This window comes from Pipra filicauda, unplaced genomic scaffold, assembly GCF_003945595.2.
Source record: "Pipra filicauda isolate LSUMZ 115617 unplaced genomic scaffold, ASM394559v2 scaffold195_size2193078_pilon, whole genome shotgun sequence".
NCBI classification, from domain to species: domain Eukaryota; kingdom Metazoa; phylum Chordata; class Aves; order Passeriformes; family Pipridae; genus Pipra; species Pipra filicauda.
Genome location: NW_024104304.1, coordinates 856,204 through 883,864, shown reverse-complemented (window position 1 = coordinate 883,864; position 27,661 = coordinate 856,204). Strand labels below are relative to the sequence as shown.

Genomic DNA, 27,661 nt, shown 5'->3' with positions numbered 1-27,661 from the left:
AGGGAATGGGGAAAAAAACCCAGCAGGTTTATATGGAAATGTATTGTTCCCACTAGTTTTCTGCTGGTAGGAATTCAGGATATTTAGATTCACAATACAAATTTCTTGAGTTTTATCTAAAATCTAACCATGGAGAAGTTTGAATCTTTACATGGACCAGCCATTTCTGAATGTTGGCTTTGTTACATAAGGACTTCAGCAGAGATATTTACCTAGAAGAAAAGAAGGTAGAAAATTAGGAATTGTTGCATCTATTCTTAGTTTTGAAAGGAAATGTAGCCTTTAAACTGCAGACTGTCACTAAGGACATAGATTTGGCTCACTTAATCTGAAAGCTGATGTGACTAAGTGAATGGATATTATGACTTGGCCAAGTTTAATATTAACCAACATTGTATTCAGTACAAATGATGCATTTCAGGCCCTGTGCATGCTCATGAGGGGACTCAATAAAATGAGAGAATTCTCATTGTAAATACTCTGCAGGTAGCAATAGAGGGATAGCATGATACATGTTGCCATTAAAGGAATGAAATTCTATAAGGCCATGAACCGTTTTGGATGTTGCTCAGAGGTTTTCTCAGCAAGCCTCTGAAAAGCATTTCTGAAGGGCAGCTTTTCCTGAGTTTATTAATTTGGCCAAATATATCTGTATTTCTCAGATGATAATAAAAGACATCACTCTGTCTTAATTATTTATTCCAAATGGTAAGATTTTCCCCAAACTCTAGCACTATCTGAACTCTTAACAAGAAATGCTGGTTATAATTGTTGCCAATTGTTGCCAAAAATCTACCAAGTTTTCTTCATTTTCAGTCTTAGGGGGAAAAAAAAGGCACCTTTGAAGCTCACACTCCCTAAAACAATTTCTCATGAGGCCAAGAATTAACCTGGAAAATTTTAATTATAATTTTTAAATTAGAACTATTTAGTTATAAATAACTAAAAGTATGAGCTTATAAAGAAAAGCAACAGGAGTTACTGGTACTAGCTGTATCAATAATACATGTGATTTAGAAATATAAAACATATGTGATATTAACAGCACTTGGCAACATCTCTTTATTGTTACATGCAGTATATATGGACATTCTATTAATGTAAGGTGAGCATGCCTGTACATCAAGTCATTGTTAAGATCCTGTGTGATTTTGCTGATGTCACATGGCTCCATTCGGGGAGATGCCAAACACGATGATGCCTTTTTCTGTTACAGGGCTTTAGGTCAAGTCCTCGTCATGCTCGAAGACGTGTAGCACCTCGCCTTGAGGAAACACAACCTATAGTGGAAGCTCACCATCTAAGTGAGCAGGAAACTTCTGTAAGAAAAAGAAAAATCAAGAAAAGCAGCCGAGTCCAACCAGAATTTTACCATTCTGTTCAAGTTACCCCAACTCGAAAGCCTGTAAGTATTCTACCTTTAGGGATAAATAGCACTCAAAGTATATTAGAGAGTCATGTGATACAATTCTATTTTTTGGGCTATCCATATTCTGTTCCTCAGTTTAAAAATCTCTTCAGTTCTTATGTTCAGCATAAGAAGAATGTTTTTTGAATTTTGATATTTTTATTTAATATTCAGTCTACGGTCAATATTCAAATAAGATATTTAATTTGATAGTTTATAGTGATATTAGTAAACAGGTTTTTATAGCGCATATGTATGTTATTGAAATTCCTCACTCAGATTTATCAGAGGTGCTATGTACTGAACCCGATTTATATGAAATCTTATTACTAGATCCAATTTTGAGGTCTCTTCTGCTTTATAGAGTATTTATAATCTTTCTGCTCAAAAAACTTAGATGAAGTCTTATCATTCTTTGCTTCTCAACTTGATCTACGTCCAGTTCTATTAATACTGATAACGTCCTTTTTGTGTGGAAATATGACAATTCATTGAAACATACAGTTCCTAATGTAAATGTGCATGAAGACATATTATGTCTTGCAGACATAATGCTTTTCTTTTATTAATGAGAGCTCACTGTTTTGATGCATTTTCTGACTAACTTATTTGTGCCAATATGAAGGGGCTTGAACTACTTCTACTAAGTCAGTATTATTAAAATGATATTGAGCATACCCTAAATAATATTATCTTGACCTTGCTGCAGTCTAACTGAACCTTCCTAGACTGGTGGTAATTGAACACCAAAAATTGTCAATGAGGTCTGAAGATAGTTTGAGAAAGCCTTCCTTAGTGGAATTACATTGCCTCAGAGAGAACAAGAAACTTGTGCAAAGAAAAGAAAGCCAGAGCTAGAATTTTTACTTATTAGCTGATCCATTCCATTTCTCTGCTTTCACTCCACTACTCCCCAGTTTCCTCTGTTCTCTCATGTTTCTACTTATAATTTACTTTAGAGTGCTCAAGATTCTGTGGCTTAATTTGACCTGATGGATTCATTTTTTGCTCTTCTTAAAGGATCTGATGGTCCTTTCTTCTCAACCGTCTCCCTTTCACTCCCATCCTATTTTGCTCTCTAGACCATTTTGTCTTGTTCTGTAATTCTTACTGGGTCTCCAGCCTCCCACCAGGCTCTCTTCTGTTCATTATTCACTTCTGGTCCTCTCCCTGCTATGTTGTCCTTCTTTAATCTCTTCTATTATCTCCTCTATTATTTTCCATGTCACTCCTGTTGGGTTTTTTAATTCCCTTTTCAGTTCAGTTGTTCATAATTTTTTCCATGGTAGGCCTATGCCTGCCTGTAATTGCTTAGGCTGTTACTAACTACCACTGATTAACAACATTGGAAAAAGAGCATCAGTGCTGCTGAATTAAAGAGCTAAAACTGTGTAAATGGTGTAAGCAGCACAACAGGCTTTGAGTAATGGATTATTGAAGCTAAGAAAACCCTGCTTTCCCCCAAAGTCAGTAACACGTCAGGGGCTTCAGGACCAGCAAAAGAAAGAAGCGTAAGAATAGAAAATGTTCAGTGTTACTATATAACTTCACTTTCCTCTTATTTCATGTGTCTGCTGTGTCTGACAAGACCTACCACTGAAGCAGTAATAAATCTCAGATTTAGAGAAAACTTCTCTTAGTGCTGTCACCATTATGTCACCTCCTTGAAATTGCTTTTGCAGTGTATCTTTTATGCAGTGTTATGCAGTTCTTTTGATAGCCTTTCCTTCTACAGCCTTGATGAACTCACATTTCTACAGAAAAAGAATAAATCATTATCTTTATTAGACTACAATCCAGAAAACTTAAGTCACCAATTTAATTTCTCATGGACATTGTAAGTTATTCTGAATGTATTATTAATGCCATGGTGACAGAGTGAATAAGGTTTACGCCATGACAAATCTCCGCAGCATTGTGAAGTTCCAGGCAATCACAATATCGTCCATCTCGCAGTTTGGCACATCTTCATCCCACTTTGTTTCAATGTCTCAAAGCTCAGAGACTTTTGGCCTTCATTTGGCCTTGTAGAGTTTTACGTGATTCAGTGCCAGAAATACTCTTGTTAGTCTGCATAATTTCTTTCTCTTTTTTCCCCTGTTATTCCTATCTCTGCCCACCTGAACCACTTTAAATAAATAATCTGTTGTCTTGAAGTTCATATTACAGAAATATTTGTAGGCAGGTATGGCCATATTCTGCTTAGTCATCACTTGAAAAAATGATGTATGATGTCTGCTAACCAGAAGACAGTTTCTCCTCATGAAACAGTTCTCAGTTTTGTTTTTCCTCTACTCATGCCTTTTTGTCCCTATTTTCTGAAAAGAAAGGTATCTCCAAAGTAACTATAAAACAGTCTTCTGGAAAGCTTTTTCTTTGCTCCAGGAAATTTTTGAGTAATCAATCCGAAAACATGTTAGCCTGCTTTGTTGCTATATTAAGATGTATGCTTAAAGACTTTTTAGATATTTCGTGAAAAGTTTTGGTGGATGTTTAGATGCTGAGTTTTCTTATTCCTGCTAATTTACACAATTTTGTATTTGTTTGATTTTGTTGTGCCTAAGTCTTGTTTTTCAGTTTCCTGGCTGGTGCTATAATTATCTGAATTTGCTTGTATTATTTCTCGCTTCCTGCATAGCAATCTGAGATCTTTCCAACATAGTCCCTGATCTTGTCAGAACTAAATTAGGTGTAATTGTGTGGATGGGAGTAATCCTGCTGAAGACAATAATTGCTCCCCTTGAAAATCTGCACAAGCAGATGTTTGCAGAAATAAACTTCAGTTTTCTCTGAAAATTTCATTTTTTTTTACACCTTCCAGGTCATTAATGAGGACATTAAATACATTTTGTGCTAATACCAATTCTTACTGTACAGAGTTTATAGCCATTTTCACTTGTACTCATCTTATTTGGTGCAACATGAACATAGTGCTGTGAAGCTTACCCCTTTTAAGGCACATTGTTCTATTTTGTGCCCTGTAGGTCACCCTCTCATTGGTGGCTGTATTTTCTGTGCTGACATTCTCTATAGGTGACAGTTTTACATCAAACTTCACGCTGAGGAGAGTAAAGATACCTATTACTGGAGCGTGCTTTGAGTTTTTGAACACAACAGAGAACTCTTGAGAAGAAACACATCTGTGTTCTTTAATTTAGCATGACTGTGCAAGTCAAAGGAGTGTTATATATCACTCCTTTCATGAATTGGGTAGCTGACTCTGTAAAGGTAGTTAAATTTTCTGAAGGTGTGGAAGGATGCGCAAAAGTCTCCTGTCACGAGCTTGCTGCTGCATAGCAATACTTCTCCAGGGCAAATTTTAAACTAAGGGTTCTATTACAAGCATTTTGCAAATATTATCCGTGTTTTAAATAGTGGTCTGCTCTGAAGCAAAAGTATAAGACTCTGCAAATTATTAACATTTCTCCCCCCCCACACCTTGTGCTGGGCTGGAACAAAAGATAGCCTTGAGTTTGTATAAACAAATTTGGCTCCTGAGCTGTGGAGTCAGTCAGACATACAGTTCTGCCAAATTCTAATTTCACCTGTATGTCTACAAACATAGTGGAAAAGAGATGCCATCAAAGCAGCATCTTTTGATATCTCCATTGTTAAACAATGGAGATATCAAACTGCCCAACTCATGCAGTCACCAAGGATTATTTAAGATCATGACATGTATCAAAATTTAGACTTGTGTTTGTCATAACAAGATCACTGTAAGATATGCATCAGGTGAGACTACAGAGATTGGGGCATAAATAAATCTGGTTGCTTCACTTTCAGATGTGAAATCCCTGTTTCTTCTCAAATCCCTGTACTTTACACATCCAGAGTTATTGGTCTGTTGTGCCCCTGAAGTGTAGCAACAGCATATACTGAGTGGATTATCTATGGAATCGTGTTAAAAAAAAGTATCTCTGAAGTAACCTACAAAGAATAAACTGATGACAAATAATGATCTCAGAAGCACTGATGCTTGCAGGTATCCCTTGGGGTCTCCTAATGAACCTGTTTTTAATTAATTAAGACTGACCTTTGCTGCAGCAATTTAGCTCCTTAGGGGTGGGTGCAGCATTGCTGCAAGTTGCTACATGGAAACCTGAAGGAGGTCAGATGTCTGGGAGGTCACATGTGGAAAAAAACAACTGATATGAGCAGCTTCATTTGGCTCCACTGAGGCTACTCCCAAGGTAGCTGAAGTGAAACTTTCAGTGTAAAGATCCTGTTGAAGAAACCATGAAAGCAAAGCTAAATCAGTTTTTAATGCATGCAAAGCCATGAGTTGTCCCATTCATGGTCTTATTCAGCTATCCTGGTTTTTGCTTTTATGTGTTTAAGCCTTAAAACTTATGAGAAAACCAGTATTACAATTCTGTATAAAAAACACTTTGGAGTTTTTTTTAAACATCTGATACCAAATAATTTATAGAAGAATTCCGTGTGTTAGTGGACACTTAACCTACCTGAGATGAATTATTTCACATGGATGAAGTTGTTCTACAGGGCTTTTTAGAAGGTTTTAATATGTCTCCTTAAATAATAGCTATTTCATTTTGTTAATTTCCTTTTATTCTTACTTTGCTGCTATTTACTAGTTTTCCAGTATCATGTGTCCTTTATGTGCTATTTCAATGACCTAATACAGACGACAAGCAAATATTACCCATCACCCTGCACAAGACTTGGTTAATTCCAAGTGTTACCTATTTAATCTATAGATTGCATTCATATCGTCTTTCTTTTGGAGACATCTGCTAGTGTTGGATTTTGTCTCCCGTGAATTGCATTTAGAAGCAAACTTGGCAAAACATTATCATACCATCTTTCACTTTCAGCATTTTTCTTAACATGATGCTGGAAAGCAGTGCCACAGAAAGGGACCTGGGGATCCTGGTAAACGGCAAGTTGAATATGAGTCAGCAGTGCCCTGGCAGCCAGGAGGACCAACTGTGTCCTGGGGGGCATCAGGCAAAGCATTTCCAGCCGGTCGAGGGAGGGGATTGTCCCGCTCTGCTCTGCACTGAGGCAGCCTCACCTTGAATATTGTGTGCAGTTCTGGATGCCCAATATAATAAAGATATTAAGCTGTTGGAGAGTGTCCAAAGGAGGGCAACAAAGATGGTGAAGGGCCTTGAGGGGAAGCCATATGAGGAGTGGCTGAGGTCACTTGGTCTGTTCAGCCTGGAGAAGAGCAGACTGAGGGGAAACCTGATTGCAGTCTACAAGTTCCTTATGAGGGGAAGAGGAGGGGCAGGCACTGATCTCTTCTCTGTGGTGACCAGTGACAGGAGCCAAGGGAATGGCCTGAAGTTGTGTCAGGGGAGTTTTAGGTTCGATATTAGAAAAAGGTTCTTCACCCAGAGGGTGGTTGGGCACTGGAACAGGCTCCCCAGGGAAGTGGTCACAGCGCCAAGCCTGACACATTTCAAGAAGCATTTGAATGATACTCTTGGGCACATGATGTGACTCTTGGGGATGGTTCTGTGCAGGACTAAGGGTTGGACTCGATGATCCTTGTGGGTCCCTTCCAACTCAGCATATTCTGTGATTATATTAATGTTCTCAAATGTACGACACAGCTGTGAGCTACCAGACTGTGCATGCCCGTGTGCGCACACACACACACACACACATGTCCTCTCTCAGGACCATTTGAGCATATCCATAATGAAGAAACACAGAGAACATGTTAATGTATATAAAAAGGGAAACAAGGACTGCATTTTTTTCATTTTTATGACTGCTATGGTTTAACCTGTCAGGCAGCTAAACACCACAGAGCTGTTCGCTCACACCCCCGCAGTGGGATGGGGGATAGAATAAGACAAAGGTAAAACTTGTGGTTTGAGATAAAGACAGTTTAATAGGACAGAAAAGGAAGGGAAAATAATAATAATAATTATAAAAGAATATATGAAACAAGTGATGCCCAATGTAGTTGCACACCACCTGCTAACTGATGCCCAGCCAGTCCCTGAACAGGAGGCTGCCACCCTCCAGCCAACTCCCCTCCAGTTTTATTGTTGTACATGACACCAGATGGTATGGAACATCCCCTTCATCCTTTGGGGTCAGCTGTCCTGGGTGAGCAACATGAGAAGGTAAAAAGTCCTTGACGTAGTGTCAGCCCTGGTAAGCAACAAGTAAAACATCAGTGTGTTATCAACATTATTCTTACCCTAAATCCAAAGCATGGCACTGTACCAGCTACTAGGAAGCAAAAAGCCCTATGACAGCTGAAACCAGGACAAAGACTTAGAGGATATTGATGGGGATTTTGAGAAGCTCCTGACACTTTATTAAGTGATTGTTTCATAAAGTTTTTAATCAGATTTAAGCATCTAGCCATCTTAAACATTTTTTAAAATACCTCAAGGAATCTATTTTAGGTGCATAGGATCTTTGCAAATATGACTATAAATGCTAAATCCAGTCATCTTTGAAATAAAGAGAAAGTCTTCAGTGGCCCTTAGGTTGACTTCAAAGCTAGTTCTCTTTCCAGACCTACACACAAGAGACTGTTTACACCTTTTTTTTTGGACTGTTGTATTACTGCTTCTCTCATAATAAGTAACTCCTCACTGACATATTCTTCATAAACTGTTTTTCCCAGAAAGTTCATTTTCCCACTGTTCTTCCAGCTTCTGTGACCTCCTCCCTTGTTGCCTGCTCCAGATTTCCTCTTGGCTGCTTTTCCCTCTCCACCCTGAAGCTCATCCATTGCATTGCCCATTTCTTCCACTCCTTTTGCCCAGCTCCTAAGCAGTTTAGGCTTTTGAAGGGATTTCTTGAAGGTGTATTGCCATGAGTTTCACTAGTCCAGGGAGGTGATAGCTTTACAATTTTACAACAACTACTTTTTCCTAAAACACAATAGTGATATGCTAAGAATTAGGTCTGGGATTTAAAATTATTGTTGTCTTCCTAGTGACTTTTTTTTTCCTGTAGATGAGTTACTACAGCTATCAGGCATAGTACAAAAGAAAGAAGTTAATGGCAACAGTGCTAATAGTTATTGATGACACATGCATGTAAAATGACATAGCAGTAATAGTACAAATCCGTATTTAGAGCCCCTTAACTGACTTCACTGCTAGCTCTTATTTGGAAAGTTAAGATCATTTGAATTGATTGTCGTTTGTGGTGGAAGATCATGATTGTTTTGAATGTATTTACTTAGATTTAAAGTTATGTGTTTGAAAATCATATCAAATCTACATTATTTTTCTATACACTGTTGCAAATCATCCTCCACCTATGGGCAAAGCCCTCTAATGTAGCAGGATTTGTCTTGATAGGTGAGCTGATTCTATACAATTTTTGTCTGAGTCAATTTTCATTCCCAGGGAAAATGCTTATTTACTGAAAATAGGATGAGAGCTTAAACCATTCTGACCCACTTTGACCTAAAGTGTTAAAAGAGGGTCAAAGTGCACCCTTGGTCCTTGGAGCAGAAGCTAACTTGCTACTAAATTAGAAGCAAAGGAGATAAAACATTCTTCAGCTGTTGTATCAAAGAAATAGAGCTGTAAAACTCTGGCTTGAAAAATATCTAATAGGGGTTTTTTGCCACTGTCATCTTGCCATCATTTGTATTAACTGGGATTCTGTGTTCACTGATAACATTTTACTATATGCATGCAGCATAGCCTCACTGAGAAATTAAATTTCTACTGTTCAGAATTTTTCTTTTTTAGATCCCAGTGTCCTTCTGTGAGAGGTAGTAATATAACCCTAAGCTGCTAAAATGTGCTAGTGGTCTTAATTGTAGGAAAAAAAACATTTTATGTAAGTGATTATAAATGATAAATTCTGTACAGTAGCTGAAGGTAGGTTAAAAAAAATTTATCAGCTCTGATCTTATTGATAGTGTTGTTTGCACAACTTAAAATGGCCAGTAATTGTCTCACAAATGCGTAGTAATTATAGTCTAAATGCAGATGTTTCCTTTTCCTTCACTGCCACAGTTGTATTGTGTAACATCCTACTATGGCACATAAAAAGTACATCTTTATATAGCAAGGGACTCCCTTATCCATTTGTATTTATATGTAACACTACACATGGGTATGATGTTAAAAGAATAGTTTGGCAGAGGCAAGCCTTCAGATATTATGAAGCACTGGAATTAAGGTTATACATGCAGTTTTAACTCAGAGGATTATGCATCTCCGTTGTCATACGGACTTTAATTGTATGATGGTGTACTGGTTTTTCATGGAATGTACTCTATATTCGTCACAGGATGGAAGTGCTCTTAGGATGACTCTTATGTGTAGGAGTTTTGCTGAAGAAGTTGTAAAGTGTGTAAATGAATAAAACAGGAGATTGCAGGAAGAGAGAGGATCTCTTATTTCTTTTAAAAAGCAGGAAATGTTGCCTTGGAGATTGAAGGGTGGGCACAAGGTTACTGTGAATGTGCTGAACAACTGGCTTAAAACATTTTTTATCTTCCATTTTCTAAATGCCTGACAAAGCATGTTGTTGGGTTTATAGAAGTTCTCAAGCTGCCATTCACCACTGAACTCCACCTGTGCTGTAGTCTGAATATTACTGATACATAATTTTTATAACTCTTAAAAGTCAGATCCCTGGCATCTCAATTTCACCTAGGTAATAAAGTTGACCTCCTGGTTTCACTTTGCATGCTGTGTAATGGGAATGAAGCAGTCAGATACTACTGTAGTAATAAGCAGCGCAAAACAGTCTATGAAATAATAATTTCTTCTTCACACCAGTATTTAAATAGCATGAAGTAAGTTAAATTCTGAGGCTGCCCATTGAACTGAGGATCACAAAACAAAACACTGAATAACTGTTTATGGAGTGAATATCACCCATCATTTGCACTGAATAAGAGAAAGACACTGAGGATGTAATAGTATACGATCACATCATTATGACTGCATCATGACTTAAAAATAAGCAGGCTGAATTAAGGCTGCATGGTGAACCTTAAATATGGAATCCAGTAACATTTTAATGCTTAACTTTGCAGCCTTAAGGAAAGTATTTTAACAGGAACTTTGTGTTAATTTCATAATGTTGATAAAAACATAAAAACAAAGCTCTGTTGTGTAGCTTATAAGCAGTTTTTGACACTTCAACTACACCGCATAAAACTGTGCTGTTGGATTTCAGGGAGAGATTGATGACACTTGTATTCCTCTATATGAATCACTAACACAGGGGAACAGGTATTTTTTTCTAGAGGAACTCTCAGATGTTTGCTAATGGTTGGAATTGGGGTGAAATTTCTGTTTCCTACCACGCTCCTTAGGGGAATGTGCTTTCCTGTGCTCATTCTTCCCAAATGTGGCTCCTTCTGCCATGTCTCCTCCAGCCTTCTCCTGACCTGCCTCTGCTCCACCACTAGCTCCTTCCTCACTGTCCAGTCTTCACTCCTCTGCTGACCTTTGCCCTTCTCCTCTCACTCTTAGTTCTTGTTTCACTCCTCCATGTCACAGCCCTTCCCACGCTCGCCTAGTCAGTCCTCTCATTGCTCTGAGGCACTTGTTCAACCATTCTCTTTGATTTCTGTGTCTCCTGTGGCCTCTGGTTGCATACTCCATTCCTTGGTCCTTGTCTGTTCTCTGACACATTCTCACACACAGTTCCTCCCCTCCTTGTTAATCAAATACCTTGTTCAGAGCCTTTTGCTGAGGCAATAGCAGTTTCCTGCCAGTGTGTCAGATCCTTAGCTCTCCCCTGATCCACTCTCTCCAGCAGCGGTGGTTACTAGTCCCAACAGTTACCTTGCAAGTCCATTTCTCCTCTATTCTTTATCCACAGAGTCTGCTGCTCCCTTGAATGCTTTTCGGCTGCAGCTCCCAGACTCTGACAGTCTCTGTGTTTGTCCCTCAGGCTGTCAGTCCCGGTGTATTTCTATAGCCCTTTCCTCCAGCACACCGGTTCCGGTGTTTGTCCTCTCTACATTTAGATCATACAGCTTCTTCCTCTTGCTAGCTAAGCACGGCCAAGCAAGTCACGGAGAGCATAAAAGAAAGTCTCCTGCTTGTCAGGTCTGGTGCCTGCCCTCCCCTGCTCTCCATGCCTCTTGTCCGTGCTACCATCAACCTGAAACCACGGCAAGTAACTATTAGATGCAAAGATTAGTTTTGCCTCTGGATCTCCAAGCTGGAAGGATTCTGTTCAGCTCCTTGGTGGGGATGGCAGGTGTTGTGAGTGTGGAGGTAAGAGCTGTGAAGATGAATTTGCTGGGTCATTCTGTGATGCTGGGGTATTGGTCTGGCAGCTCTAAGACCCCTGGGAATCTGGAGAGTCTTTGTTTAGCAAGTGCCAGTCTGAAGGGATTTTAGATGATACACTGAAGATGTTTTAGTCAAGAAATTCGAACACGGTCTTATTAAAAAAAATAAATCTGATAAAATTACTTTGGTAGTTACCTGAGTGCTAGGAATAGTTAAATAAAGTATTTAACTTTGCAAAGAAGGACTACTAATAGGTGAGGAGAGGTTAAAAGAAGTTAACTTGCTCAGCAAAACCAAAAAAAGCTGAGAGGAGGTACAATGCAGGCTACGAATGTATTGAGGAAGAAGAAAGGGTTATTTAAGGAAATGAACACTGTTGTTGCAAAAATACCCCAAAAGACCAGGAATAAGGTTGAGGTGGCAACTGGAAGATCACTTGTAATCAAGACAGCAGTAGGTTCTGGAGCACCTTTCCTGTCAGAGTAGTGAGATCAAACCTAGACTTTAAAAGCTTTACTTTATACTCCCTGATGCCAGGAATGGCAGATGATATTTATATCTCAAAGACTTATCACTCTGACAAATGTAGACAGATTTTTAACAAAGATGGCAAAAGGCCTGTGTCTAGCTTAAAGCATATTCATGCTTGAAGTATCCATCCCAAAGCCTAGAGTCTTCTCAAAAAGATCACTGGGATATTTTTTTAGTGTTTACAAATAACTACTGGATATTTCCATAATCTTGCTCTCAGGCTTCTCAGACAGTCTTTGACTAAAAATTTCAAGGAAATTCAACCCTGGCCAGGGAATATTTTCAACCAAGCTTAAGATAAGGCAACTTAAAATGAATTTTATAAAATAAAACAATCTTAAATTAATAATTTAACATGTCTTTGTGTGTAATTATAGGAATATGTATTTTCAAATAGTTAAATGTCAATTGATTCCTGGATCAAGTCTTCAAATTTAGTTTTAAAATATGGGATTGAAACAGTTTGAAAAGGGCAAAAAAATGTTTAATTCTATAAGGAGGAAAATTTATAAGTCAGGAGTGTTAACAGTTGTTGTTAAAAGCAGAATATCAGTACTACTGGTTTAGATTTTCTTAATATAATTAAAAAAAATTCTTCTATGTCCTCTTTTTAATTTTTCTTGAAAACAATCTGTGTCCATCAGAGATTCAAAAGCTACTTAGAACTTTAATTTGCTCTTTATTGTCCAGAGTGTTATTATACTCTGATATACCTTTTATAGCAAGAGTAATTTGGTTTGCTATTAAAACATAAATATATAATACAATACAATCTACAATGAAAAGTTTAGGAGGCTGAGGAAAGGATTTGAAGCTAGATGATTTCTTATTCCAGACTCTTCCTCTGTTACTTGGTTGGCCTTGTAGGCATAGTAGGCAGATACCACTCTGTGTGCCTTCCTCACATCTTAGTTACGCTCTTTTGTGTCTGGCAGACCAAGGGAATAATTGCAGCAAGATAGCTGCAATTAAAAATTAATACAAAATTTATTTTTACGTAATGGGAAGTATTTTGTAGCAGTTATATTCAACATATGTTCAACAATATTCATCTAAGGTCTATGAATTTGTTGTACAGAATTAATTCATGATTTTGAGACCATGAAATCCTGACATTTTAGGTATTAATATATGAAGCATTAATTTTGAAATAAGATGGTGATAGTTATAATGGAAGATCACTTATATTTTGCTGATTGTTTTAACATAAAACTGAACTAAAATACCTATTCCCTATGCTGTAACTTCTGAGATACTCAGAGCTCCAAACATTATTTCTCCATCTGCAAAACCTTTAGTACCTTTCTGTTGGCTACTATAATGTAGGTAAGCTATTTCAAGATGAAATCCTGCAATTCATATTGCAAAACTAAGTAGAGGAAATAGGTGAGGAATAAAGGAATGGATCAAATATGTAACATATCATGGCTGTCATGTTGATGATATTAATAATTCTTAAGTGACATTCAAAAAGAATCTGCCTTTTTGTTAGCACAATTTTACTAAGCAGCTTTTCAAAAGAACTAATGGCTTTGGCACAGTTATTAAGCTGAATGTTATTTGGCCCCACTTGCATACAGGTTTGCTTCATACACTGGATGAAGCATGCCTTGATTTTCAACATAATCATTTGAAAAAGAAAAAACAACAAGCAGGTTTTCCTTGCACAGCAACATACTTTAAGTGCCGTGTTTTTCTCTTATGATGACTATCTTCCTTGGTGAAAGTTGCTGAGGTCTGTGGAGATTATCTTGACAGCATCTGATCCCTCAGCTCAATCTCCCAGCTACTAGGGAGTTACAAATGTGTCTATCAACTTTCTGATCCTGAAAGAGATTATCAATAAATGAAGTAAATTAAACGGAAACTCTACTTGTAGCTTAATATTCACTAATTTCTCTTTTTTAGCTAATAGAAGATGGTATCACTTCAGACCAATAAGTACTTGAAATTTGGTGTATTTCTGCAGAATTCATACATGAGCTGTGCAGTGGTTCCTGTTGCTTCTATTGCACATGTCCCATCCAAGGACTACTTCAATATTTTATCCAATTACTACTTAAAACAGAATGTATAAGCAGTCATTACAGCAGAGATCAGAGCCCAGCACTTTCATCTCCCCAGAGAGAGTATTGCGTGTTCTGATGTGGAGCACTACTCTTCCTCTTCCTATTTTCTCATCCTACATCTAAGAATCTTAAATTTCATTTTTGTTAAACATGTACCACTTCCTCAACGAGGAGGTTGTTGTGGAATAATCTCCAGACTGGCTGCTGGGAGATGAGGGTCTGAGCCTAGGTTTCAAGCTTCTTATGACAATAAGGAAAAGACAAACAGCTGCTTCACTTTTCTTAGAGTTCAAAAGAAACTAGTGCTCTCTGCTGTTATGAAAGGATGACTAAGGAGCACTTTCAGAAGAAGGTTTTGGGATGCCTTATGTCCCTGAAGAATGATGGTGCATCATGCTGAGTGACCAAGTTTTTCTGACTGCTTGGTTCTACCAAAAGCTGTTTCGCATCACATCACTTTTAGATATGTAAGTAGGTGGTTATCCACTAAACATAGTTTGATGTTACAAAACTGTATTGTAACACCCAAGTGCACACATGGATCTAGCCCTTTTATACACTTTGAATTTCATGTTCTCAAATAACGTATTTCTTCCATGAAAGTTGCATCCATAAGATTATTTTCAAAGTGGGGGAGTGGTAGAGGATGACCTACTTAGCAGCCAGAAAATATCCCTATGAAAGCCTATGAAAGCATCAGAATTTCTTTGTATAAATACAGGCATGGGCTCAAAGTGCATGTGATAGAATAAACACTGAATGCTTATTTCCACCTTCTCCTATCTTTAGAAAGAAAGAATGTAAGTTCTCTCTACAAAGAAAGTAGATGTTGTCTTGATGTTTGAAAAGCCTACCTGTTTGCAAAGGCAGTTTAACGTAGAGTCAGACCCTGGATGCTCAGGACTTTCAGATTTTGTATATTTGCCTTCCAGCTTTCTGTTTATTGTTAAATAAGATTAAATACAAACCCAGAAAATCTGTAATAATTTTTTATATCCTGATAAGTATGGATGTCCCCTTAAATGACTGGCACAGAAGCAGAGAAAAATATTCATTTAATATGTCTGTGTCTCCACTGGTGAATTTTTTTAAGCTTATCATAGTTGGTTTTACATTGCCCTTGTTTGTACTATCATTTGTGTCGTTTTGAATTCTGATAATTTCTGACAACATGCAGTTGCATAGCCTGATTACATACGTTGGATGTTTTGTATTCTGCATTGCATTATCATCTAATCAGGTTAAAGTGGTAAAGATTTACTAATGGGAACATTCAGTTGCCCTAGATTTTGTCTTAAATTTGTAAAGTTATTTTACTTTAAAAGTTGATCCACTTTAATATAATTTAATTTGGGATGTTAAAGGACAAAAATAGCCTGTTACTTTCAATTGATTATTCTAAATTAGAAGGAATTTTGCTGAAGCACACTTAGTTAAATCATTATTCAAATGCTTCATTTCTGTTCGTATTTATCCATTTTCCAACAATGAACATAATGATAGAAAAGAAAATGTATTCCAGGAATTCTTGAGATAGTGTAGAATAAACAAAATATAAATAACTCATAACTAAACTGTACTTCCCATAGCTTCCAAAAGCCAGTGTGAAAGGATTCACTGCAGTGGAAAACCATCTTAGAGATAAAATGCGAACGTACAAGCTATTTGATTATAATTCAGTTGGCCAGCACAATATCTGACGTGTCACAGGGTTGGGGAATTTTTGCAATATGACGATAATTTGGTATCAGCCTCGCAGCAGCTTTTCCCAGTTGGGTTGCCTGACTGAATTTAAAAGCTGACCTCGGCTAATGCTTCTGCCCTGAGGAATGACAGTGCACTGGCCACCAGTGTTCTTGACCCTATCAGGTCCTGTTCACAGGTGGCTTACCTGATCTATGGTGGTGTGCATTACTATATACCATTTTCCAGCTACACCATCTTCCAGCTAGCTTCCACCTGATCTTCCACAGCACCTTACCTATGACAAACAGCACTCCTTTCCCTCCTCAAGGGAAAGCATGCCTTGGTACTTGGCCAAATCCCTCTTACAAGAAGTATGCTAAATATTTCTTTGAAATCATCCCCTTTACTGGAAACCAACTCGCTTTTATAGCACAGTAGCAAGGCTGACTCTCAGGCGGCTGCTGCAAATCACCTGATTACAGGGAAGCCAGCAGGCTGTGGCAGAAGGGGGTCTGGCTCTGCATGTCGCTTCTGTGGAGCCCTCTGCCTCCCGGGACGCGGCGGTGGGGACTCCGTGTGCGCCGTGCACCCCCCTGCGGCACCGGCAGCGAACGGTGCATCACGTGCAACCCCGGGCTTTGGATGCTGCCAGAACTCCGCTTAGGGGTGCTCTTGTGGGACCACGGGGCTCCCGCGCCCCGGCTGCCGGATGCACACTCGCACTGCAAAGGCAGCCGCTCCTGCGCATCAGCCAGAGAGGCTGCCGAGAGGCCCCAGGCTAATGAGCAGGAAGAATGCATAATCGGAGGTGTAGAATAAGCAGTTAGAGCATCTGGGCTGTGACCTTTACAGGCCTTGAAGCTAAGAATGGTCAAGCCCTGACCCTTGCTAAGTCCCAGAGTAGGCTAAGAAAGGGGGATCAATATTTTAGCAGATATGAAAGACACTTGACTCACATAGCCCCCCAAAATTGTTTGTGTTATTAACAGTTACATTTTTCACTTGCATACAGCAATATGCTTTATGGAGAAATAACAGAAGTGCCTTACATATTTTGATTTTAATAGAATATAACCATGTTTTTTTCCACATGCTGTCCTAATTGGCCAGGGACCCTTTTCAGAACAGATGTTCTGCTTCATTTCCTGTTTTTAAACAGTTTAATTTGTTGCTATAATAATTGAATCCTTATTTGGGACTCACAGCTATATAATGGAAAATATGTTTGCTAGAAACAAACAATCCAGTGGGATGAGTGGTACACATGTTGTGAACAACAAAAGGGGAGCAACTACAGACTTCTTAACAAAGCTATTAATTTACTCAAGCAAAGTTGTTCAGTTCATTATAAACATCTTTGGAATAGCAAAGTTGAGATTTTTAAAAATACTTACATGTTCAATAGCTCTGTGTACACATCACTCAGAGGTATCTCCACACTGAATAAGAAAGTAAACTGTAATTAAGTTAGAAGTTAACATTTCTTAGATATGAGTTTGCTAGATTTTGCTGTTATGAACTCCTTTCTGAGTTTCCTACTTTGTTCTGAAAATGAAACAAAATGATTCTTGAAGAGTTAGAAGCTAAAGTGTGTTTTATTCATTAATTTTGTTAATTCATGCATTAAGTAAGGTAGGACAACTTAAAAGCTAGTTGTAATACACACAGATGCCAAAGACTGCTCTACCATTGCCTCTTCAGTTTGAATGCTCATAACTGTGTGAGTGGGGTTTTCTCACACAGTTTATCTTCCAGTATCGGAGCAAAGCTGACTAGAAGGACGGACTCCCTTTCCGTAAAATTGACATCTCAATAGAGCGATGGTGCATATGGAATGACCACTCAGCAGTGCTTTTGGTTTCTAAGGGTATAAGGAGGTGTTATTAAAAGTAAGAATGGGCTATGAAGGCCTCTTTCGAGAAAAGGAAATGCTACTGGATAAAATTTATAGCTTACTTTCAAAGATAAATCTGTGAGTTGAAAGATCTTTTCCAAAAGCTTCAATAACAACTGCTATTGTACTTTGTCCTTGCATATTCCAAGCTGCTACATAAATACTAACAAACTATTGCTGTAGCACCCTCACAACACCTTGTCTGGGCTCTTTTTAATTCTCATATTATAAGCTAGAAATTAAGAAGGTGAAGAAGTTGAAAGGCTAAATCTGTCTCCATGGGTCTCTGTGATCCAAAGATATAGAGGGTTGCTGAGCAGCCAAAAGAAGGTGCAGGCCTGAAGCAGGATGTTTAGAGCTGGGATTAAAGGCAACACTTTCTTTTCTAGGGCAAAATCTGGAGCTAAGGACAGGCCACAAGGAACCTAATCTCTGACTAAACACATCAGGAGCCCTGGTAGCCACACCTGGTACAGCAAAGTGCCCTTTATACCTTGCAGCAAGCTAAACACTTCTAGCTCCCATCAGGAAGACACCCGTGACTGTCATGCTTTATGAGATCCTACAGTTTTAACTTATACAAATTGACAGAAAAATAGTTTCTGCAGTAAAACTAATTATGAAGGCAATCACAGCTGGTATCAGACATCTCATGTTTCTGTTTTTCTGCAGTTACCTCTTGCTCTCTCCACATCACAGTACAGTGAACAAGAATTCAGTTAACTGTGTTTTTGGTATTCATTCCCTCCCTCTCAACTCTCCCCTTTAGAACTTCACCAGGAAGTATTGCAGAAGGAGAAAAGAGGATTGGGATAGAAGTGAAGGAGGGAAAACTACTAATAAGAGATCCCCTCTTATTATAGCAGATTATTTAACTGTATATTATTGGCACCTCTATGCATAGCAAAGAGTGCATCATGTTATTCCTCTGGATTATGCAGGTTCTGAGTTTTAAAATGGGCAAAATACCCCCTATGATAACTGACAGTAAAAAGGTTCAGACAGCAGCAATAAGTTTTATCAGATCTCAGTCACCATACAAATTTCTTCTGTACATAAATGTACCATTTAAGCCCCTAAATAATAATAATAATAAAAAAAAGACTACAGGACAAGCCTAAAATATTAGCTGTCTTAGTATCAAAAAAATCTGGAATTTAGAATGGCTGAATGAGGCTGTCTCTGTATAACAAAATATGCTGGCTTTAAAATGGAAGATTTAGGTTAGATATAAGGAAGTAATTCTTCACTATGAAGTCAGTGAGGCACTGGAACAGGTCGCCCAGAAAAGCTATGGAAGTGTTCAAGGTGAGGTTGGATGGGGCTTTGAGCAACTTGGTCTAGTGGAAGGTGTCCCTACCTATGGCAGGGAGGTTGTAATTAGATAGTTTTTAAAGGTCCTTTCCAACTCAAACTATTCTGTAATTCTATGATTTTACTACACCTCTCCAAGTTGAGAAGAGCATACACCTAAAAATGAACACCATAATTGGACGAGCATCAGGTTGCACTTTTGAAAGACTATCACAGGAGATCCCGCAGGAATCACAAATCAAATCTGTAGTTTTCTTGTCAAATGCCCTGTAGAAACCACAAGTCTCTCCAATCAGAAAATGCAGTGGAAGAGAAATAGCACCTTGCCCTCCATTGTGTCCTGATAACCTGTGTATAATAATGTACTCTAAATTTCAACATGGTGCTGAAATGTTGTATTTCAGACATCTCTGTTTCCCACTTCACTCTAAACAGGGAAGCCAGAAATGGCAACAGCCCTCTCCCTGCGCTGCATCAGTGTTTATTTACGCTTCTGGAAGAACTCTTTTTATGGGTAGCTGGGAAGCCTGAAGGTGGATACAATCTACATGCCGAGATCAGTCGTTTGTTTGCCGAAGCCGCCTTCGCAAAGTGTAACCGAAGGCCGCCCACGGTGCCCTGCTACCCAAAGGGGCTGCTCTGAGAAATCGTATCCCTTCCTTCCCTCTCTCTCTCTCTGCCCCCGTCCCCGCTGGCCAGCCGCGCCGGGCTGCCCCCGGTTACGCGGGGCAGGAGGGGCCCTGCGGGGCCCGGGCCGGTAACAAAGAGCCCGGCGTGGGGCTGCCCCGGGGGCGGATTTACATCAACGATTTCACCAGCAACTCGGGGATGGCAAATCTTCCCCTTGTCCTGGCGGGGGAGCCAAACGCCATCGATCTGTAGCCGGGAAGGTTGTTGGGTTTTTTTTCGGCTGTTGTTGCTGCTGGGTTTATTGTTGGGGAAGTGGGAGGCTCATTTGCGAGCTGGTTGCCCAGCCGCAGGCCACGGCTCTCCCCAGACATCCCTCCAAATGCACTCCTGCTAAAGACCGGATATTTTTTGGAGGATCTCCCTCGGCACTCCGCACACGCACCCCTCTTCCCCCCTAAATTCACGGCAATGGTGAGCGGCATCCCTCTCCCCTATCCTCCTTTTTCCGTGAGATGCTTTTCCACGCCACGCGGGGCGGGTATTCGGCGGTGCCACCTGAGGCCCCGGTCCCGAGCCGCTCCCCACGCACCCTGTCTGTCTGTCTGTCTCCCCGTGCAGAGCTCCGGTAACGCGTCCTACCGATGCTCCATGTCGTCCTCCGCCGATTTCTCCGATGAGGAGGACTTCAGCCAGAGGTCGGGGACGGTGTCGCCGGCGCCGGGGGACACGCTGCCCTGGAACCTGCCCAAACATGAGCGGTCCAAGCGGAAGATCCAAGGCGGCTCCGTGCTGGACCCCGCCGAGCGGGCCGTGCTGCGCATCGCCGGTAAGGCGCGGCCGGGGACGGCCGGGCAGGGGGCGGCCGGGGGGTAGAGGGACCCCCGTCCCTTCCCTTTCAGAGCGCAGCCCCGCCAGGCAGTGACTAAGCTCTTTGGCCGCGTTTTCCGGCTGGGTGAACTGATGCGTGTGGAAGGAGAGGCGAAACGCGCGCAGGTGCGCCTATTAAACTTTCATGCGAAAACACATTAGTGGCCGGGGGCTGCAGCCGCGGCGGGGGTCGGCTCAACCGGTGCCGGTGCTTCCTCCGGCCCGCAAGGCCGAGAGAGCACCGGGCCGCCCGCCCGGGGGGGAAGCGACGCTGGACCGCCCGCAGGGCGGAGAGGCCGCGGCGGCGGCGGCCGATGATGCTCCGCGCGGACAGGGGACCAGGCGCCGGTCTTTGTCCGCTCGGGGCCGGGGCTGCGCCCGGGGGAGACCGGGACCGGGACAGAGCGCCGGAGACGCCGGCGGGCGCTGGTCCGCGGCCCAGCGACAAATGTTGTCGAAAATAGGGCGGAGGTCCGCTTCTCCCCGGCGAGAGCTGGAAAACGCCTGTAAATGAATCCCAGAAAGATGCAGCAGGCTCCGGTGCTCCCCGGGAACACCGCTGTTGTTCCCCCCCAGCCACCCCCCTTTTGTGTGCGCCTCGGTAGGTCCCTTCTCGGGACACCATTTCCCAGGGTAATCCATCTTAGCGGCGCTGTTAGAGGGGGCAGCGGGCGCGCTGCGGAGCCGAGCTCCCCCGAGCCGCAGGATGCAGCCGCGAGTGGGGGCGGGGGGGAAGCTGCGGAGCCGGTCCAGCCCAGCCCAGCGGGCAGGGTGCGCAGGGCGGGGGACCCGGAGGGCCGGGGCTAGGGCAGCAGGGACCGCTCCGGGGCGGGGTCATGGCCAGGGGGCGGTGGGGGCGCGGCCGGGGGCGGGCGAGCGGCGGTGACACCTGCGGCGGGGCCGGTCCCCCGCCTCCGCCGGTATAGCGGGGGCTCCCGCCCCGCCTGGTTGCGGGCGTTGGGGCTCCTGCTCGGTCCCTGCCCGCGAGTCCCCGGCGGTGTCCGTCGCGCTGCGGCCCCTCAGCGCCAGCGCCGCAGGGTGACAGTGTCCCCGCCAACCCCGTCAGTGCCGCGGGCGCCGCGTCCCTGCTTCGGCGGCCGCCGCCCTTCTCATCCCGCAGGAGGCCGGGGCAAAAGCACGGGGGGCGGTGGGAGGTGGTGAGAGCTCGCCGGCTTCGAAGGCGGTGCCTTGGCGATGGGACTGGAGCCGAGGTCTGCGGCTGGGGCCGCCTCTCGGAGCGCAGAGGAGCGGCCACCGAAACACGAGCGGCCGGGGGGGGCGTTTCCTCGGCCGGGCTGGCAGCGCCGCCCCCCACCCGCCTCCCTCTCGCTGCTGCCGGGGTTTTTCTTGTGCCGTCCCTGGGGCTACCCGGCCGTCCGGAGCCGCTCGGGCGGGCGGCAGGGCAGGGCTAGGCTAGGCTAGGCTAGGCTAAACTAAACTAAGCTAAGCTAAGATAAACTAAGCTAAGCTAGGCTAGGTTAGATTAGATTAGGCTAGCTGCCGGCCATGGCTGGCTACCTCTCCCCCGGCGCGTATTTCTACGCCGAGGAGCAAGAGTACCTGCAAGCCTATGAAGATGTCTTGGAGAGATACAAAGGTAGGGCAGCGCTCCTTGTGCCACCGCAGCCGCCCGAGTGGCAGCTCGCCCCGCCGGGTGTGGCGGCTGCGGACCCAGGAGGCTCTGGCGCTGGCGGCCAGGTGGGGACATTGGTGGCCCCGAGTTGGGTTGATCTGGAGGCGGCGGACGTGGGCGGCTTCTGCGATAAATAGAAATACCGTGTCACCTCACCAGTGGGTGACACGCTCTCTCGTGTGTTTAAAAGTCTGTTTTTCAAGTGCAGTGCGGGCACAGTGGTTTACGTCTCGATGTGCATTCGTATTTAAAGCTTCGGTTTATTTTTACCTTTTTATTTTTTTACTTTTTTTTTTGGTAGTCGAGCAAAGAATGAGCTTAGTTCCTGTAGCACCTGCGTTTTCTCATCAGATATAGAAAAATAAGGATAAAACCACGTTTATTGTAACAATGATACACATAGCTAAATTCATCTTGCTAGAAATGTAAATTACATTGATTTATTAAATGCATCAGAATGGAAGGAGTGGTTTGGATGATTCATTACTGTTTTTCAATACATTTGCTAGTACTAAATCTGAAAAAGCTTATCAAAAGTGTTACAGGACTGATTTTAATTCAAGTGCGAAAGGGATGGAGTTAACTGTTTAGACTGAGTCTTCATCCCTGAAATAGTCTTTACAGCATGTCACAGCATATGCTGATATTTGCAGTGCTGAGTCCTATTGTAATGTTAGAGAATGAGGTAGGTTAGATTTCATATCTGATTTTTTTTCAGCTGTATGTTTCCAGTCAGTTCTGAAGATTTTTGTTACGTGATTTCCACTGATGGGAATGGGAGTGGCATAGTTTAAGACAGCTTGATTTGAAGATCCTGATAACTGATTTTACTTATTCCAGGTTGCTAGTGGTAATATTTTGAAAAATAAACCCTCTACACATGGTTATTTTGACTATGAGAACTTGCCAGATCTGAGTTTACTTTATACCGATGTCACTTGCGATTTCATGTGTCATTAACAGTATTGACTAATGACTCCTTTGTGTCTGTTGCCCGTTGTGTCAATGCAGCTATGGAGCATGTGCACTGTTTCTGTACTGAAATGCATTAGGACATTTTAGTTGAGAGAAATAATTACCGTTTGTTCATTACCCTCATCTTCAAAAGCACGTCTTCATTCCATTCTCCCCTATTTCTTAGGTCATCAGTTTATATGTAGCTGAACTGATTTTTTGCAGAATTTTAGATCTAATGGACTGTTTACTTTGTAAATAAGCACTGAGAAAACTTGTTTTTCTGTTCTGGTTCTAACCGAAAGCACTGCTATTATGCTTTGGATTACCTTTGATTTCTTGCTTAAAAACCTGGGAAAGAGATTAAGCCTCATTTCCCCTATTTCAAGGGGAGCTTTATCAGGAAAAGGGCTGAAAGATTTAGTTTTCAGTGTTGGGGAACAGAAGGATTTTAGTTAAACTCCAAAAACTAATTTACATATCTATAAGAAATAAGCACATTCTGAAAGTATTTGAGTATATAATGTTATGGTGGTAATATTGAATCCATTCACACGCTATTTTCAGTGACAGCCAAATCCTGAAATTATTTGGAAGGATCTAGTTTCTGTTGTCTTAGTTTTCTGTGTCATATTTGGTATATTGGTGTGCTGTGTTTTGCTATTCAAGGTATACTTTATTCAGCCATTTGGAGCAGAGGTAAAGATTTGGACTTGTTTTAATTAAGATATATTGGAAACCTGGAAAACACATTATTTTTTAAAATGTGTTTCCAAGCCAGTCATGATTTCCCATTCGAGTCCCAGTAGTATGACTTCACTACAGCGATTGTTGTTCTGATGACTTGCTATGGGAGCTGATCTAATCAGAAAAGAATTGCTACAATACAGGCTTTGAAGAGGGAGTGCCATTTCTCTGAATTTCTCATTTTTGTAAACACCTCTTTTAGTAACTTTTTTAATTGAATGCAAATCATGTTGACTTTAAGATGAGCTCCAATCTATCATTTTAATGCTGATAGTTCTTTTTTCTTTTTCTTTTTTTTCCTCGTTACAGTCTGCAGAACACTCTCATACTCATTTAGGGTATTATCAGGGTGCCAGATTATCTATGCCCCAGCTGTTGAGTACTGTAACTAGCAGAGTCAGCTGTACAAAATTCATTGCCTGTCTTGGAAGTCTTGGGATCATGTGATGCTGCATCATTAAGATGTTGACTTAGGAAGATAAAAGCTGCCCTTTTCAAATGTAGAAAAGTGAAATTTTACTTTTCATCCTTTTCTGCAGCCAAAGTAGGCTGAAATCTTGAAGACCTTGCAATGCCAAGTACCTTGTTGCTTTAACAGTTGAAAGCAGGATATTTGTGTGGCTCGAAATTCTGTCTGCTGATCGTATGACAGTAAATAATTAGGCAACTGTTTGCTAAATCTGAGATAGCACAGAAGTGCTGTTTGCTATGGGAGAAGAGAGTGTTATTTTCTGATTCCTGGTCCACTCAGTTGCTGGTTGTCAATGTTTTATTTATTTTTCATTGATTCATGTAGTAAATATTTGACAGTATTTATGAAGTATTTTGGTGGAGAAAAGAAGTCGTGTTATCTCAGATGGTTTAGAAATCCTGTTGAATCAAGCTACTTATTCAGGGGGAAAAAAAAAGCTTCTTTATTGATAGCACCTTGAAGCATTCAAAGCCAAAGCCTTTATTGTGAGAGTGACAATAAAACATCTAGCAAAATATGTAAAACGCTTCAGATAAACTATACATCTTGTTTGTGATTGAACAGGAAGATGAGAAATTGTACAAATATTTGTTATTATAACTAAAGGTTCGACTTTATCTCAAACTATATTTGACTCTAGGAGGTTGTAAAGAACTTAACTTACAAAGCAGCAAGAATAACTATCTCACCATTGCCTGATAACAAAATTAATAAAATTGTTAGCTGCAGCCTTCTTGATAAGTAAGAAAATGTCCAATAGTATTTCATATACATTTAATTGTTAAAACATTAAATGCCACCTCTATCTAATGACATAATTATGCATTGTTCCATACCATCATTATTTGAGCATTAAATATTTGAAGATTACCACTTTAAGCTGGAAATGCAGTATTTTCATTAGATTTCCTCTGCTATAAATCTGAAGTAATACACTGGCAATGAACTTATATATATCATCCCTCTGAAATGGTTAGTTAATTTCAATAAAAGTTCTTAATGTATTTTTCAGTTGAGGTAGTAAACATTTATTTGAATAGCAATTGCAACAATCTTCTTTTTGCTGCAACATTTTGAACAATTAGGTAACTAAGTTGTCTCCCTTGACATCCTTATTGATATGGGCATATCTGTTAATGACTGTGCACTTGTGGTAATCTGAAAAAGAGCTAATTCATTGAGTTAAATGTTGAATAAATTACAGTTATTCAATAATGTTCTTACAATCATGTAAGCTCTAAAAGTTTAAAATATATAGGGTTATCTGGCCATGCAGACCTTTTAAGGCTGTAGATTTATATATCTACATCTATAGGAAACAGATCTGTTAGGAAATTAAGCTTGATGTGACTGCCCATGAAAAACACAGCCTTGCGGTTCAGGGACATCACGAAATTGTTGTTAATGCTAGGAAAGGTATCACATGAATATTTTGTTTGGATCAGGTGCCTGATTAGGGCTTCCTTTGGGTACTTTGGGCTCACTGCACAACCCCTGTCTCTGTAGGAAGGAGGGGCAAGTCTGGGACTGGGGATAGCAAAACTTGGGTTGGGTTGTTTAAACTTCGGTACACTGTGGCATTCACTATTGGCATTGCTCTCTTGCTTTAAAAAGATCTGTAATACCACACATTCAGCTGAAGACAGCAAACAGCTCTGGTTCTGTATTCTGAGAACAATGACGCTGGAGATGGACGAGAGCTAGCGGGTCATCTGATGCATTTTATTGCCTGTGTAGGGCTCAGAAGCAATGTAGTTTTTTTTAATGATTGATTGATGGTAGTGTCAAGTAAAGCTGTTCTGGCATTGTTTGGGTACAGTTTTTGAATTAAGATAAAAAACAATAGATGCCTGTCATGCAGCTCCTTTGAGCTGAATTCAGGAAGGGAGCATTCTCACAGAATGGTTTTTGTACATCTAAAAATGAACTGCTGCTGTATTTTAGGAATTTGGAGGGTCTTACATGTGTTTGGTATCAGACTTGGTCCAGAGATATTCTTCTTCAGAGGTGGCTTCCTAGAGCAAAAGACAGAAGGGGCCGTGACAGGTGCTCCTGGGTTCAGAATCTGTGAATTTCTAAATTTCCTCATTTATGCTTTAAAGTTAGTGACCTGAATTTTCAGTCAGCAGAAATCTTGCTCTTTGGGCTTTTAGCTGTGAACTACTTGGATCTCCTGCTTCAGGGCTTCTGATTTTGAACATAGAAGGAAATCCTGATTGATTAGGTGCTTTTAATTTCTTTTCCTCCTTTGGCATAACAAAACCTGATGCCAGATATGTGTTAGTTTTGCAAGGAATTTCCACCGTGGATGGTGTTCTCTGACTTCTTTAAGGTGCTGGTAGCAACTAGCCTTGGAACTGATCACTTTTTTTTTTTTTTCAAATGGGAAAGTCCTTTTTGCTGATTAGTGGAGGGCACGTGTGGATTATCCAGCTGCATGTCACCTAATCCTTTCTTTGCCACCGTGCAAATCTTCAGCAACAAGACACTGCTTCCTATGTTCCTAGTACATTTCCTACAGCAGGTTAGCCTCCTGGGAAGAAAGGATTTTAGCCAACAGAAAATGTCTTCAATTAGAGATGGAAACATAATGGCTCTTGTGCTGCCTGAAGTCAACCAAAATTAATGGACAACTTAGGCTACATAAAAATATAAAACCTGCAGTCTTACTCTGTTTCAACATCCTCTTTATTTAAGCAGAAAGTTTTAACTTTCAAAGTGCTTGGAGATGGGATATCTTGTTGGGTGCATTTCATCCTAAAAAAGAACCAGATCTTGCTGGTTTGACTTGTATGAGCTCTTCACTTGAGCAAAGTTGAAGAGGTCTTGGAGTAAAATAACAAGAACTTGAGTGCTGGCCAATTCAGTGAGATTTGTCTGCGTAAAGGCCTCAAGATATGGGCAGCAGTTTCTGAAGCTGAGTTTGATATATATAAACTACAGTTGCTTCTCCATGATTTTAATAGATACCTGTTGGGTTGACTAAGACAGACAGAATTTGGCTATCAGTTCAAATATCTTTGGTAGGTAAATTGGGGCAGAGATGAAAGGTCTGCTTCATTACTTTGCTGGTACTTCCCAATTCCCACTGAGTCAGCAACATCTTTAAATAGAGCTCACAGGAATATTTCATAATTCTTTTTGTAGAGTGAAAACTGAGAGGGGGGAAAAAAGGAAAATCTTCAGTCATTATTGTGTTAAAAAGCTTGTTTTGGCTCAGTTTATATTTTTGGTTGAGGTGT

At 41.0% G+C, this 27,661-nt stretch overlaps 1 protein-coding gene across 15 annotated transcripts in view; it reads left to right on the top strand.

Moving 5' to 3' along the window:
* DST (dystonin) overlaps positions 1 to 27,661 on the top strand; it is a 306,949-nt gene that overhangs the window by 14,341 nt on the left and 264,947 nt on the right. For 9 of the 15 annotated variants that reach the window (XM_039380429.1, XM_039380420.1, XM_039380416.1 and 6 more), the window contains exons 3-4: positions 1,217 to 1,405; positions 20,365 to 20,572. In XM_039380429.1, the coding sequence (XP_039236363.1) occupies positions 1,217 to 1,405; positions 20,365 to 20,572 (397 nt within the window). Of the gene's footprint in view, positions 1 to 1,216; positions 1,406 to 20,054; positions 20,218 to 20,364; positions 20,573 to 22,072; positions 22,211 to 27,661 lie in introns of those variants that run through there. The other 6 variants (XM_039380428.1, XM_039380427.1, XM_039380426.1 and 3 more) reach the window with 3 other exon arrangements.